This window comes from Bos indicus, chromosome 3 (assembly GCF_029378745.1).
Source record: "Bos indicus isolate NIAB-ARS_2022 breed Sahiwal x Tharparkar chromosome 3, NIAB-ARS_B.indTharparkar_mat_pri_1.0, whole genome shotgun sequence".
Lineage (NCBI taxonomy): Eukaryota > Metazoa > Chordata > Mammalia > Artiodactyla > Bovidae > Bos > Bos indicus.
Window position 1 is genome coordinate 78700409 of NC_091762.1, and position 13248 is coordinate 78713656.

Sequence of the window (13248 nt, forward strand, 5' to 3'; positions counted from 1 at the left end):
CGCTTACTCCTTGGAAGAAAAACTATGGCCAACCTAGATAGCATATTAAAAAGCAGAGACATTACTTTGTCAACAAAGGTCCATATAGTCAAAGCTATGGTTTTTCCAGTAGTCATGTATGGGTATGAGAATTGGACCATAAAGAAAGCTGAGCACCAAAGAATTGATGCTTTTGAACTATGGTGTTGGAAAAGACTCTTGAGAGTCCCTAGGACTGACTGAAGGAGATCAAACCAGTAAATCCTAAAGGAAATCAGTCCTGAATATTCATTAGAAGGACTGATGCTGAAACTGAAGCTCTGATACTTTGGCCACCTATGAGAAGAACTGACTCATTAGAAAAGACCGTGATGCTGGGAAAGATTGAAGGCAGGAGGAGAAGGGGATGACAGAGGATGAGATGGTTGGATAGCATCACTGACTCAATGGACATGAGTTTGAGCAAGCTTTGGGAGTTGGTGATGGCCAGGGAAGCCTGGTGTGCTGCAGTCCATGGGGTCTCGAAGAGTCGGATATGACTGAGCAACTGAACTGAACTGAACTAAAAGGTAGATAGCTTTTGGCTTTGTGTTTGTGGCATAGTTATATCAGAATCAGAACTGGCAGCTCTGCTATCCTTTTTCCATCGTTTCTCGTTTCTTGCCACAGGACCTCATAATACCTGTCCCAACTCTGGGCACCAGTACCATCTCCCTCATTTATCAGGAGAGTAAACGTTTCCCAGAAGCTTTCCTTTTTCCTGTGTATTTCTGCTTTTATCTCACTGGCCAGAACTGTGTCACACTGCAACCACCAGCTTCAAGAGAGGCTGGAAAAACCAAATACTTGATTTTTCAGGCAGTATTAATGGAAAGAGGCCTCAGAAGAGAGAAAGGCTTAGCAGTGAAAATTAAGACATTAGGAATGTCTGTTGTAGGAAGAAGCCCATCCTCTCAGGATGGAAGAAAGAGAATTAAATTATTGTCATAACCTCCCCAGCAGTCTCTACATATATTCTTGCCACCTTCCAATTTTTTCCAAACTACATGCAGAGTTGAAACCACACTCCTTGGTTGCGACTCAAACTAAGCCACACCTTATATTGGGGCTTGAACCTACAATTCCCTAACTTGAGAGGGAACTCAAATCCACTGTCTTTTATTTGATACTGCTCACCTTGTGCCAGGACTTAATGAAGCTCAGACTCTTTTGTCTCCTTGCAGAAAGAATTCAATGTGAGGCAAAGATAGACAAGAGTGGATTTATATAAGCACAGGATTCCTGTGAGAACTACAAGCAGGCCAACAAGGGAACACAGCCCTGAGAACAAAAAGGGCTTTTGTTTTTTTAGAGTTAAAGAATAAGTGGGCAGGAGAGAAGATCATCTTCTTCCTCATTTTTGGGTAGACAGCATGGCTTGCATCATTAGTTCTTCCTTTGACCCTATATGTTCTAATGGGGACTGTCATGACACTATTTAAATCAGATCTATATTATTAGAAGGATGATGACATATGGTGGCTCAGTCAGTAAAGAATCCACCTGCAGTGCAGGAGACCTGGGTTCAATTCCTGGGTTAGGAAGTTCCCCTAGAGAAGGAAATGGCAACCCACTGTAGTATTCTTCCCTGGGAAATCCCATGGACAGAGGAGCCTGGTGGGCTTCAGTCCATGGTGTCACAAGAGTTAGACACAACTTAGTGACTACACCACCACCACATAGTAATTCATCTCGGGTTTTGGTATAATGTCCCCTTTCACCTACTTTCTTTCCCTTTTCACCTGTGTTTCTGTCTTGACTACATGCAGAAATGCTACTTTTCAAGAACCATTAACTCCCTGACTTCATGTATTAATAACAAGATTCAGACCCTATATATATTTTGTCTTGCGTTTTAACAATCAGAGTTTGTGGCTTGAGTGTGCCTGGTGCTTAGATGCACCTGGTCTTTCTTCAAGGTAGTGTGGATTTTTGCTAGATTAGTAGATTCTTTTCTTGAGTGGTCAGTAGTTTATAACAGTCTCCCCAAACTCCCTTAAAATTCCCTTTCTGTCTTTAATCCTTTAGAGGGATTTCTAAACCATTTAGTTATCCTACTCTATCCCTATTACAATGATATTTTTAGCAATCTAACTTCATTCTCACTGCTTAAAACCCTTCAATGAATTTTCATTGCTCTTAAGAAAAAGACAATAATCTTTATGTAACAATTTGCCTTGAGGCCTACCTCTAAGAACTTCCCAGATGGTGCTAGTGGTAAAGAACCCACCTGCCGAGGTAAGAGACTTAAGAGATACAGGTTCGATCCCTGGATTGGGAAAATCCCCTGGAGGAGGGCATGTCAGTCCACTCCAGTATTCTTGCCTGGAGAATCCCAGCACAGCTACTACCTCTACTTGTTTCTAACAAAAACAATCAAAAGTATCAAAACTTCACCTCCAGAAGTGTTGAAGAATAGTATCGATGCTTATATCATCTTGGTTTGCTGGCTAATTCTAACTACAAAATCAAGCCTCTGTAAGTGAGGCAAAACCAAACTGGTTTTTCCAGTAGTCATGTATGGGTGTGAGAGTTGGACTATAAAGAAAGCTGAGTGCCGAAGAATTTATACTTTTGAACTATGGTGTTGGAAAAGACTCTTGAGAGTCCCTTGGACTGCAAGGCAATCCAACCAGTCCCTCCTAAAGGAGATCAGGCATGGGTGTTCCTTGGAAGAACTGATGTTGAAGCTGAAACTCCAGTACTTTGGCCACCTGATACGATGAGCTGACTTATTTGCAAAGACCCTGATGTTGGGAAAGATTGAAGGCAGGAGGAGAAGGGGACGACAGAGGATGAGATGGTTGGATGGTATCACCCACTCAATGGACATGGGTTTGGGTGAACTCTGGGAGTTGGTGATTGACAGGGAGGCCTAGCGTGCTGTAGTCCATGGGGCCGCAAAGAGTCAGACACGACTGAGCGACTGAACTGAACTGAACTGATGACCTGGCAACTCATTTAGATTCACATTTCTAAATCTTGAATGCACAGTAACATAATCTATATACCTTTAAAAATTTCCCACACTCATGTCTTACTCTAGGCCAACAATATAGGAATATCTGGCAGAGGGGGTTAGGCATAAGAAGTGGTGTGCTGATAAGTATAAAACTAACCTACTCTGAAGTAGAGAAAGTCCTGATTTGTAGTATTTGCCAATTTCTGTGGTATAAATATTTTCACACCCAACAAATTCAAGCTATCAACATGAAATTTCTGAGTGGGAAGCTTACAAGACATGCTTAGTGAAACATTGTTATTCAGTATTTTTACAATACAGATGCAATAAATATAAATAACTTCAAGAGTCTAGAGAATAATAAAATTTAATAACATAGGAAGTGGTCATTTTTGAGTGGTTATTATCTTTGTTTTTAATATGTATTTAGTTGTAAGTTTATATAATTTAATTTTGAATAATGACTATTTAATGATTAGCTTACAAAATTCCTGATAATTTAATAATTGCCCCTTGCAAGCTGGTTCAGTCCTGCTATAACACACTTTTGGGTATATTTAAAAATTTCCCACATGCTTCTAATATATAACACTTTTATAAATTAGTATTAAAAATACTGATGACCTAGATCACATGTCCAGAATTCTGATTTAATTATCATAGAATGAATCCTGAACATCAAAGAAATAGTCCATGTGAAAAGAAATGTGCAGTGGATTTTTTAGGATGGTGAAACTATTCTGTGTGATTCCATAGTAGTGGACACATGACATTATACTTTTATCAAAATCCATAGACTCTTACAGCACAAAGAGTCAACCTTAATATACTACATTGAAAAAAAACAAATTCAAGAGATCAGAGCACCCAGAATGAAATACAAACTGTGACATAAGAATCTAACTGCTTTAGAAATATATGACTACTTCACTGAGAGACAGGGATGTCAGAGGAGGTATAGCTCTAAGTAACATTGAAATTGAATGGAGATTAGAAGATTAAAAGCATGGAGGTACACATAGCCTCCATACTCTTATTGGATAGAGTCATTTTCCACTGGAGTGTGAGTTAACAATCTGAAGCATTGTACATATATAAGGAAATGGCAACCAACTCCAGTGTTCTTGCCTGGAGAATCCTAGGAACAGGGGAGCCTAGTGAGCTGCCGTCTCTGGGGTCTCACAGAGTCAGACATGACTGAAGTGACTTAGCAGCAGCAGCACTAATATTAAACATGTAAATAAGTGGGAGGCAGATAGTACGCACTAGATTTTTTCACTGTCATTGGAGTTGGAGATTGCAGGCAAACAAAGGGAGAAGGTTAGAATTATCCATATGATACTGAGTGAGAGTCAGAAAGAGTAAACTAATGTTTAGCTTAATGTATATGTAGATTATATGTGTGTGGTTGGGGGGGTTTACTATAGACAAATATTTCTTAAGCCCTCTCTGCTAAGAAAGCCTAGAAGAAATGACACCCCTATAACAACAAGCATACCCAGTGCCCAGATCTTGGTTTCTGATACTGTTCTCCAATAAAAGGAACCAGGGGTCTTTAGAGAAATGACTGCTTCTAGACTGGAACAGAGAATATATAAGGTAAATCAGAAAGTAAACAAGTATTAGAAACTCCAATACTTTGGCCACCTGATGCGAAGAGCTGACTCATTTGAAAAGACCCTGATGCTGGGAAAGATTGAGGGCAGGAGAAGGGGACGACAGAGGATGAGATTGTTGGATGGCATCACTGGCTCAATGGACATGGATTTGGGTGGACTCCGGGAGTTGGTGATGGACAGGGAGGCCTGGCATGCTGCGGTTCAGGGGGTCGCAAAGAGACACAATTGAGTGACTGAACTGAAATAAGTGTTAAAGAGAAAAAACCACATTAAACAAACAAAAAATCTGAGATATGTGAAAAGGACATAGCAGCCAACATCTTGCGATGGTAATAGGTGGAATAATTTCAAGAACAAAATATGTTATGTAATAGTGGATTACAACCCAAAGTATAAGGTAAATATCCATGAGTCCATAGTGATTCAAGTGAATGACTGATTAAATTAATGATTGAGAACAAATGTATACAAAAGAATTCCAAATGATTTATATAGATATTTCTCCTTCAAGAAGGTGGAGCTTAACTGTCTCATTTAAATGTGGGCTTTGCATATCAACTTCCTTCTAAGAAGTACAGGATATAGAAGGGGAGGGAAAGAGTAACTTTAATGCAGAGAAAGCTGACAAAGTCTACCTCAGGTCAAGGTGAACATCATCAGTAGTAAGTCATGTTGATAACATGTACCCTTGATATGATATGATAAGAATGACAATTTACCTCTGTAGTCTGCCTCCTAGAAATCCATAACCTGTCTAATATCAGACAAACTGAACTGATGGACATTCTACAGAATACATGACCGGTATTCCTCAAAACTCAAGGTCATCAAAACAAGGGAAGTTTGAGAAATTGTCACTGTGTAGGGAAACTTAAGAAGACACAATCAATAGACATAATATATCCTACATGTATATACATGTACATAATATATCCTACAATATATCCTGTAAAAGGAAAAGGACATTGGTTAAAAATTAAGGAAATTGGGATAGAGTATTCACTTTTGTTAATAATGAAGCATCAGTTTGGGTTTATTAGTTGTGATAAAGGTACCAAAGTAATGTTAACAATAGGAAACACTGGGTACAGGGTATACAGTAACTCTTCGTAATATTCTTGTGGATTTCTGTATATATAAAACTATTCTAAAGTTAATATTTATTAAATGTCAAAAAAATGTCTAAGGGTGAGTCACAGCAGTCTTTAATCAGTTCTCCAGATGATTCTGTTGCATGCTGAAGTTTGAGAACCATTGTTTTTACTGTACAACCAAAAGGAGGCTTATGGTTACAAAAGCTTATGATTTTAATGGCAAGGTAGGAGCCAAAACATCGTCTTACCTATAGATTGTGGGTGGTCTCACAGAACAATTGAATAATAATAGCTATCTTTTACGTGAACTTATAAAGTGTCTTGATACGTATGTAATTTGTGAGGAAGGGTGAGAATAAGATGCTTGTGTGACTGAATTGCACTGCAATTTTATCACACCAATTCTAGCTTATGCAGAGGCCAAGGAAGACTTCATAGATGATTAGCTACTGGAGTCTTTGAAGGTAGCCAAGTAATGATATCCCTTTCCCCTATGCAGTTCTGAATTAATTGAAAAATGTAATAAATGTAGATATGGTATATTAGAGCCAGAATATCACATTATGAATAAAGGCCTGCTGTTAAACTCTCAAATTTGACAGACTTACCCACCCATTCAATAAAACATCAGACCATCTCAGGCCTACCGCAACCCTCTCAATGGGAATCATGAGTAAAGGTGTGGAGAAGAGCCAAGATTGTCATTCTAGAGCTTCTTCCTTCTGTAAGAATCGTCAGGAGTGGAACTATGTTCCCTCCATCATTAGCAGTAAATAAGAACAGGCAAGGCAGATTGATATATTGTGATGTGTTTCTAGGTGGAGAGTGATATGTAGTTAAATCTGGTTTAAAGTCCATTTAGGGTTAGGGTGTCTGGTCAATAAATAGACAAATTCTATAGGTATATAGTGGAGTTTGAAGCAGTTTCTCAATATATAACGTATTCAACCAACATTCACGCAAAGGTTGCTAGAGAGATCCAGACAAAAATTCTTTCTGCCATCCTAGGGTTTTGTCTATGAGTGGTAGATCCTCTGCCACTAAGTAAAAGAAATCTACGACTTTCCTCAATCATGGTAGGTAACTAAGGTGTTACTCTATTGGTTCCATCTACTGTAAGATCATTCATTTTTATAATTAGCATATCTGTGTCATAATGGTACTTTGAGGAGGTTGTTGCTAAGTCATGTCCGACTCTTTGTGACCCCATGGACTGTTTGTAACACACCAGGTTCCTTTGTCCTCCATTATCTCCCAAAGTTTGCTCAAATTCATGTCCATTAAGTTGTTGATGTTATCTAACTAACTTATCCTCTGTCACTCCCTTCTTTTGCCTTCAATCTTTCCCAGCATCAGGGTCTTTTCCAACGAGTCGCCTCTTCACAACAGATGGCCATAGTATTGAAACTTCAGCTTTACCTTCTGTCCTTCCAATGAATGTTCAAGGTTAATTTCCTTTGGGATAGACTGGTTTAAATATCTTTTCAGTCCAAGGTACTCTCTAGAGTCTTCTCCAGCACCACAATTCGAAAGCATCAATTCTTCGGTGCTCAGCCTTCTTTATGGTCCAACTCTCACATCCGTACATGACTACTGGAAAAACCATAGCTTTGACTATATGGACCTCTGTTGGCAAAGTGATGTCTCTGCTTTTTTAATATGCTGTCTAGTTTTGTCGTAGCTACTTTGAGGTATATGTAACTAAATATTGGATGAAGACCTGGTGGTCTTAAAGAAAGGAAGTTTAGAGAAGAGCTCAAAACTGCCTGTGTGACTTTAAACTTCTCACTTAGCCTGTCTCTCATTTTCTTCATTGATCAAACTAACAGTTTGGACTAGATATATCTCCAGTTGTGTCCATGTGGATACTTTATTTACTTTTTCACTTATCCTATATCTGCTATGTAGGTAGATTGACTTATATAAATCATTTCTCCCTCATTTTAAATTTATTGCATAAATAATAAAAATTTAAAAACATTTTTAAAAAGAATTATCCAATACTGTAAAGGATTGGTAATTTAAAATTTTGTTTCCTCAGCTTCTCCATGGGCACTAGTATTTTAATTGTTACAATCATACTGTGGATTTTGTCATGGACTATTTAGTCACTTAACATTTTATCACAAACATTTTCATAATTTTAATATAATATTTAATTACTACTTAATATTCATAGATGAGTATACTCTAATTTATTTATCAGTTCCAAATGTTGGTGATTGATTTGTGGAATTAGTAGCTTGTATTTTTTTTTAAGCTATGAAAAAGGTGTTTTTCTCATACTCTGGGCCTTCTTAAGGAGACTAAGCCTTAATCTCTGGAAAGTTTATCCCCTTTGCCTATTCAAGCTTTACCCATGTCAGAATCTCATGGATCCCTGCTTCTCACCCTAATTTTTAACATAAAACATTGAATTCTGACCTATATATCCTTGTCATGGCTCCTTTATTACCCACACAACCAAGTGCAGACTCCCAGCCCTGAAACTCTGTCCTCAGTGAAATTTTTTAAGGACCTTGGACTTCTGACTAGACTACAGACTTGGGATTAACCCTTTTCAATGTATTTTTTGTGTGGATATTAAGTCTGTTTTTCTCCTGTATTTAACCACAACTTTCATTGGAGAATCTTTTGAGCTCTTGGTGAAGATGATTAGAGGTGGGCTATCATCTAAATCAAAAGTCAACAGATTAGAAGGACAAGAAGATATAGACAAGATATTAGATATAGACAAGAAATTAGCTTCAGGACTCGGAGAAGGGTTGCATATTATTTGGGAAATACACTTGTCCATATTCCTTTTGAGTTGTATCAACAGTCATTTACCTTAATCTCCCTGTTAATATTATGGGATAGATGTAATGGGATGCCCTTGTAGTCATGACTATACACTTGATATTGGAGTAAGCTTGATGTATCAGCAGCAGAGACGGTTTATGAGCCATAGGATCCAGTTTGGCTTCAGAAAGTTTAAATAGACTACATCTCACAACATGACGTATTCTTTGAGCATATAAAGCCACCTGCAATGTATGACTCATCATGACATTTTGATGAAGTGATGATTAAAATTAGCAGTTAATAGATTATTTTCATTAAATTATATATTTTAGATTTACGAGTTATGAGGACAGCACCTGGAAAAATTATAACAAAAGAAGACCTGGAGAAGACTGTAGAGATAATTCTCACAGAGACAGAAACAATGAACTTTTTAAATCTACCAACAGTTATGTTTTCTGTAGAATCTGAAGAAGCTGAGAAAGTAAGGTATGTGTGGTTTAATCATTTACATTGCTTTTGTAATTTAAATGCTAAATCAGAGGGCTCTATCTTTGTTTCTGTCTTTGAGGATTTCCGGATAAACACTGGTGGTATATGTGCCTTGTGAAACTGCATCCTATAAAGTGATATTTGTACCCCATGAAATTACATGTAAAGTATATATGTTGTATGTTCTTCCTAGAGGAGTAACTCATAGCTGTACCATATTCTTTAAAAATAGGTGAGCTACTAAGTTAAATAACAAAAGAAATAAAGGAAGCTTCTAAGTCTCAGTATAGGTTTTAATGATTTTTTTCTTTTATACATATATGAATTATTTTCAATTTAAAAAGAAATGACTGCCAGTTTTATATTCAAAACAACTTAAACTTAAGAAGGGAAAATGTGTTATGGGGATATGATGGAATTTACTATTGAGAGCAGATTTTCCATTTCTCTTTATTAATGAATATAAATGGATTTCTGACTCATGTATTTTGAAGTTCTGCTGTTAGGTACATATACATAAAGGATTGTTACATCTTTTTGTAGACTTGACCCCTTTATCATTATATAATACCCCTCTTTATCTCAAATAATTTTCTTTGCTCCAAAGCGTGCTCTGACTAAATTAATATGGCTGCTGCTGCTGCTGCTAAGTCGCTTCAGTCGTGTCCGACTCTGTGCGACCCCACAGATGGCAGCTCACCAGGCTCCCCCGTCCCTCGGATTCTCCAGGCAAGAACACTGGAGTGGGTTGCCATTTCCTTCTCCAATGCATGAAAGTGAAAAGGGAAAGTGAAGTCGCTCAGTCGTGTCCGACTCTAGCGACCTCATGGACCGCAGCCTACCAGGGACCTCCATCCATGGGATTTTCCAGGCAAGAGTACTGGAGTGGGGTGCCATTGCCTTCTCCGAATATAGCTACATAAATAGATTATTTAGTATTTATATAGTTATTCAGATTATTTGCCTTCAAGTATAATTTGAATATGATTCATAGTACTAAAAAATTCATCACTAGCATAATTAAGGTATTATTTTTACCCAAATATAAAATATTGTAAAATTGTTTGGACTATAAAATACAATACAATTAGATCTTGAATAACATACTTTTTTAAAGTACATGAGACATAAGGGAAAAGTCCTAGGACCAGAAAAAGGAAAAGAATAACAATGGGATAGATAAGTGATTTAAAATCAGGGAGAGATGCTAGAGGAAAATGATAATATTAGCACATGGATCTAGAGCCCACCGGCAAGTCTTGGACCCCCCTCCCAAATTGAGAGAATCAAAAGAGAGGCTTTTATATTAAACCAAGACCCTTAGGGCTGCAGCTAGAGAAAGCCCACACACAACAATGAAGACCTAGCACAGTCAAAAATAACGAAAAATATTAGAAGAAAAATAAGATAGAGTTAAAACATCATTAACCCTAAGAAACTATCAAAATGATGACTGATAATTGCAAAAACATTTTAAAAGAATTTTAAAATAAAGTTTAGTTTATATAGTTGTTAAAATTAAAAAGTAAACAAAGCTTTAATCTTTGTTATTAAAAAGTAAGCATTTAAAATTTAAACGAGACATAATTGAATAGATATGTAATAAATCAAAACTTAGATCTAAGTTATACAAAATCTTGGAGAGAAAAATGATATCTAAAGCATCAGAGAGAAATTAAACAGATATTGATAATAGGCTAAAGGTCTAACGTACACCTAATCATTTCCAAAAGGGCAGAATGCAAAGAATGGAAGAGAGCTGCTATTCAAAGACAGTAAGGATTTCCCCAAACTGTTGAAAAACACCATTCCACAGAAATAGGAATAAAAAAAAAAAAAAAGAAATCCACACACACCAATGGATACATTATACTCCAAAATACCAAATATTAAAAGAAGAATTTTTTTTTTTTGCTACCTTGGGTCTTTGCTGCAGCACTTGGGCTCTTTGTTGTGGCACGTGGGCTTGTCTTGTGGCACAGGAGCTCTAGAGTACATGGACTCAGTAGTTGCACTGTGCAGGCTTCACCAATTACAGCATACAGATGCTGTAGTAGTGCTCTATTGGCTTCATTGTCCTGTAGCATGTGGGATCTTATTTCCCTGACCAGAGACTGAACAATGTCCAATGCATTGGAAAGTGGATTCTTAGCTACTGAACCACTAAGATAATCCCTAAAAGATTTTAAAAGCAGAAGAAAACAGTAAAGAACATATCATTTACAGAGAAATAAACCAATAGCATTATTAGAGATAGAGTCACTTCATAAGGATAAGGGAGGTATAATTCTAAACATGAAACTTCTAATAAAATAACCTCTTAATATATGAGGCAAAAATTGGAAACTTGGTAAGTATTAAAATAGATATAAACATGCCTCTCAATTACTGATGTCAATCAGATAAAAAATTAGTTATAGAAAATTTGAACCCAAACCATAGTTTAATGGTAATATATAGAACTCTGAATTCAACAATTAGAGGACACATACTCTTTTCAAGCACACATGGAATATTATACAACTCACCCACGTACAAGGCCATGAAGTAAGGTTTCAAAAATTTCAAAGAAGTGATATCTGACAAATACTCTGAGCACAGTGGAGTGAAGTTAAAAATTAATAGCATAAATCTCAACTAAGACATAGAGACATATTCACATACACTTTTGAAAGTTAAAAAGTGCATTTTGTAAATTCCTCATGAACCAAATCATAATGGAAATCAAAGACATACTCAGAAGTAAATAATTATGAAAATAATGCATAGTACAGAGCTTCCCAGGCCAGGCTAGTGATAAAGAATCCACCTGCCAATGCAAGAGATGCAAGAGACCCTGATTTGATCCCTGGGTCAAGAAGAACCCCAGAGAAAGAAATGGCAATCCACTCCAGTATTCTTGCCTGCAGAATCCCATGGACAGAGGAGCTTGGTAGGCAACAGTCCATGGGGTCGCAAAGAGTTGGGCACGACTGAGCACCCACACCGGAGAAGGCAACGGGACCCCCACTCCAGTACTCTTGCGTGGAAAATCCCATGGACAGAGGAGCCTGGTAGGCTGCAGTCCATGAGGTCGCTAAGAGTCTGACACGACTGAGCGACTTCACTTTGACATTTCACTTTCATACATTGGAAAAGGAAATGGCAACCCACTCCAGTGTTCTTGCCTGGAGAATCCCAGGGACAGGGGAGCCTGGTGGGCTGCCGTCTATGGAGTTGCACAGAGTCCGACACGACTGAAGCAACTTAGCAGCAGCAGCAGCAGAGCACACACACACACACACACACACACATGCAATACATATTATGGAATGACACAAAAGTAGTACTTTGAGAGAAATTTGTGGTTTTTTCAAGTGTGTATCAAAGTTCATAAAACCTATGTGGAAATGGTACAAGGCCAATTGCACTATTGGTGGGTACTCAAAGTTGTAGGGATGTTGGGGAGTATAGTGTAAAAGAGTCTTTTGGAGGTAGTTTAATGCAGTGTTTTCCTAAGATTTTTGATTGTTCACTTTTTGATTCACTTTTTGATCACTTTTTAATGCAACCTACATTAAATAATTAATTTTGAGAAAAGTATAATATAAAAAGATATGTGTGGTAAAAATTAATTTTTATCAGTAAGTTGAGTATATATTATTTTTTTATAGCCAGAGAAACAAGAACTATGAGACTCTTTGTCGAAATAGATTGGGCAATGATTTATACGTAGAAAGGATGATGCAGACTATTAATGGAGCACCAAAAAATAAAGACGTTCAATGTGACAAAATCTTGAAAGAAGACAAAGGTAATTTATGTTATATTCTGCTTGGTAAATTACTATATTTTAATATACATCCATTGGGTCTGTTGATTAACAACTATTATAATGAAGTATATAAGGCAAAACGAAATGATTTGGCCAAATCACAATAGCTGGGTACTGTGATCTGCAACTTTCAAAATTTGACAATTTAGTTAATAAGTAATAAATACAGATTCAGAAGATTGGAATAGCATAATTATCAATCTTGATTTTTATACAAACTATATCATGGAACTTTGTACTCTTTACATATTAAGGGCAGATTTATGGCATCTTTATTTTCTCTTGTCCCACTCCCCTCTCAGATACAGTGGTGGTCTTAAAGACAGAAGCCTGCCTTCCTAGTGTGAGACCCTGGCCCTTGGTTCTAGAAGGAACAGAGCAGACCTTATTCTCAAAGAATTTGGCGTGTATGTTTTAACATGTCTAGGAGCTTCCTGGAATATTGACTCAAGGCTTTTGTCTTTT

The 13248-nt window shown here is 37.2% G+C and overlaps 1 protein-coding gene across 1 annotated transcript in view; it reads left to right on the forward strand.

Moving 5' to 3' along the window:
- The window catches only part of DNAI4 (dynein axonemal intermediate chain 4), a 98744-nt gene that overhangs the window by 28417 nt on the left and 57079 nt on the right, over positions 1–13248 (forward strand). Inside the window, 2 exon segments of the mRNA XM_019957303.2 lie at positions 8810–8966; positions 12623–12762. Coding sequence (XP_019812862.2) covers positions 8810–8966; positions 12623–12762 — 297 coding nt within the window.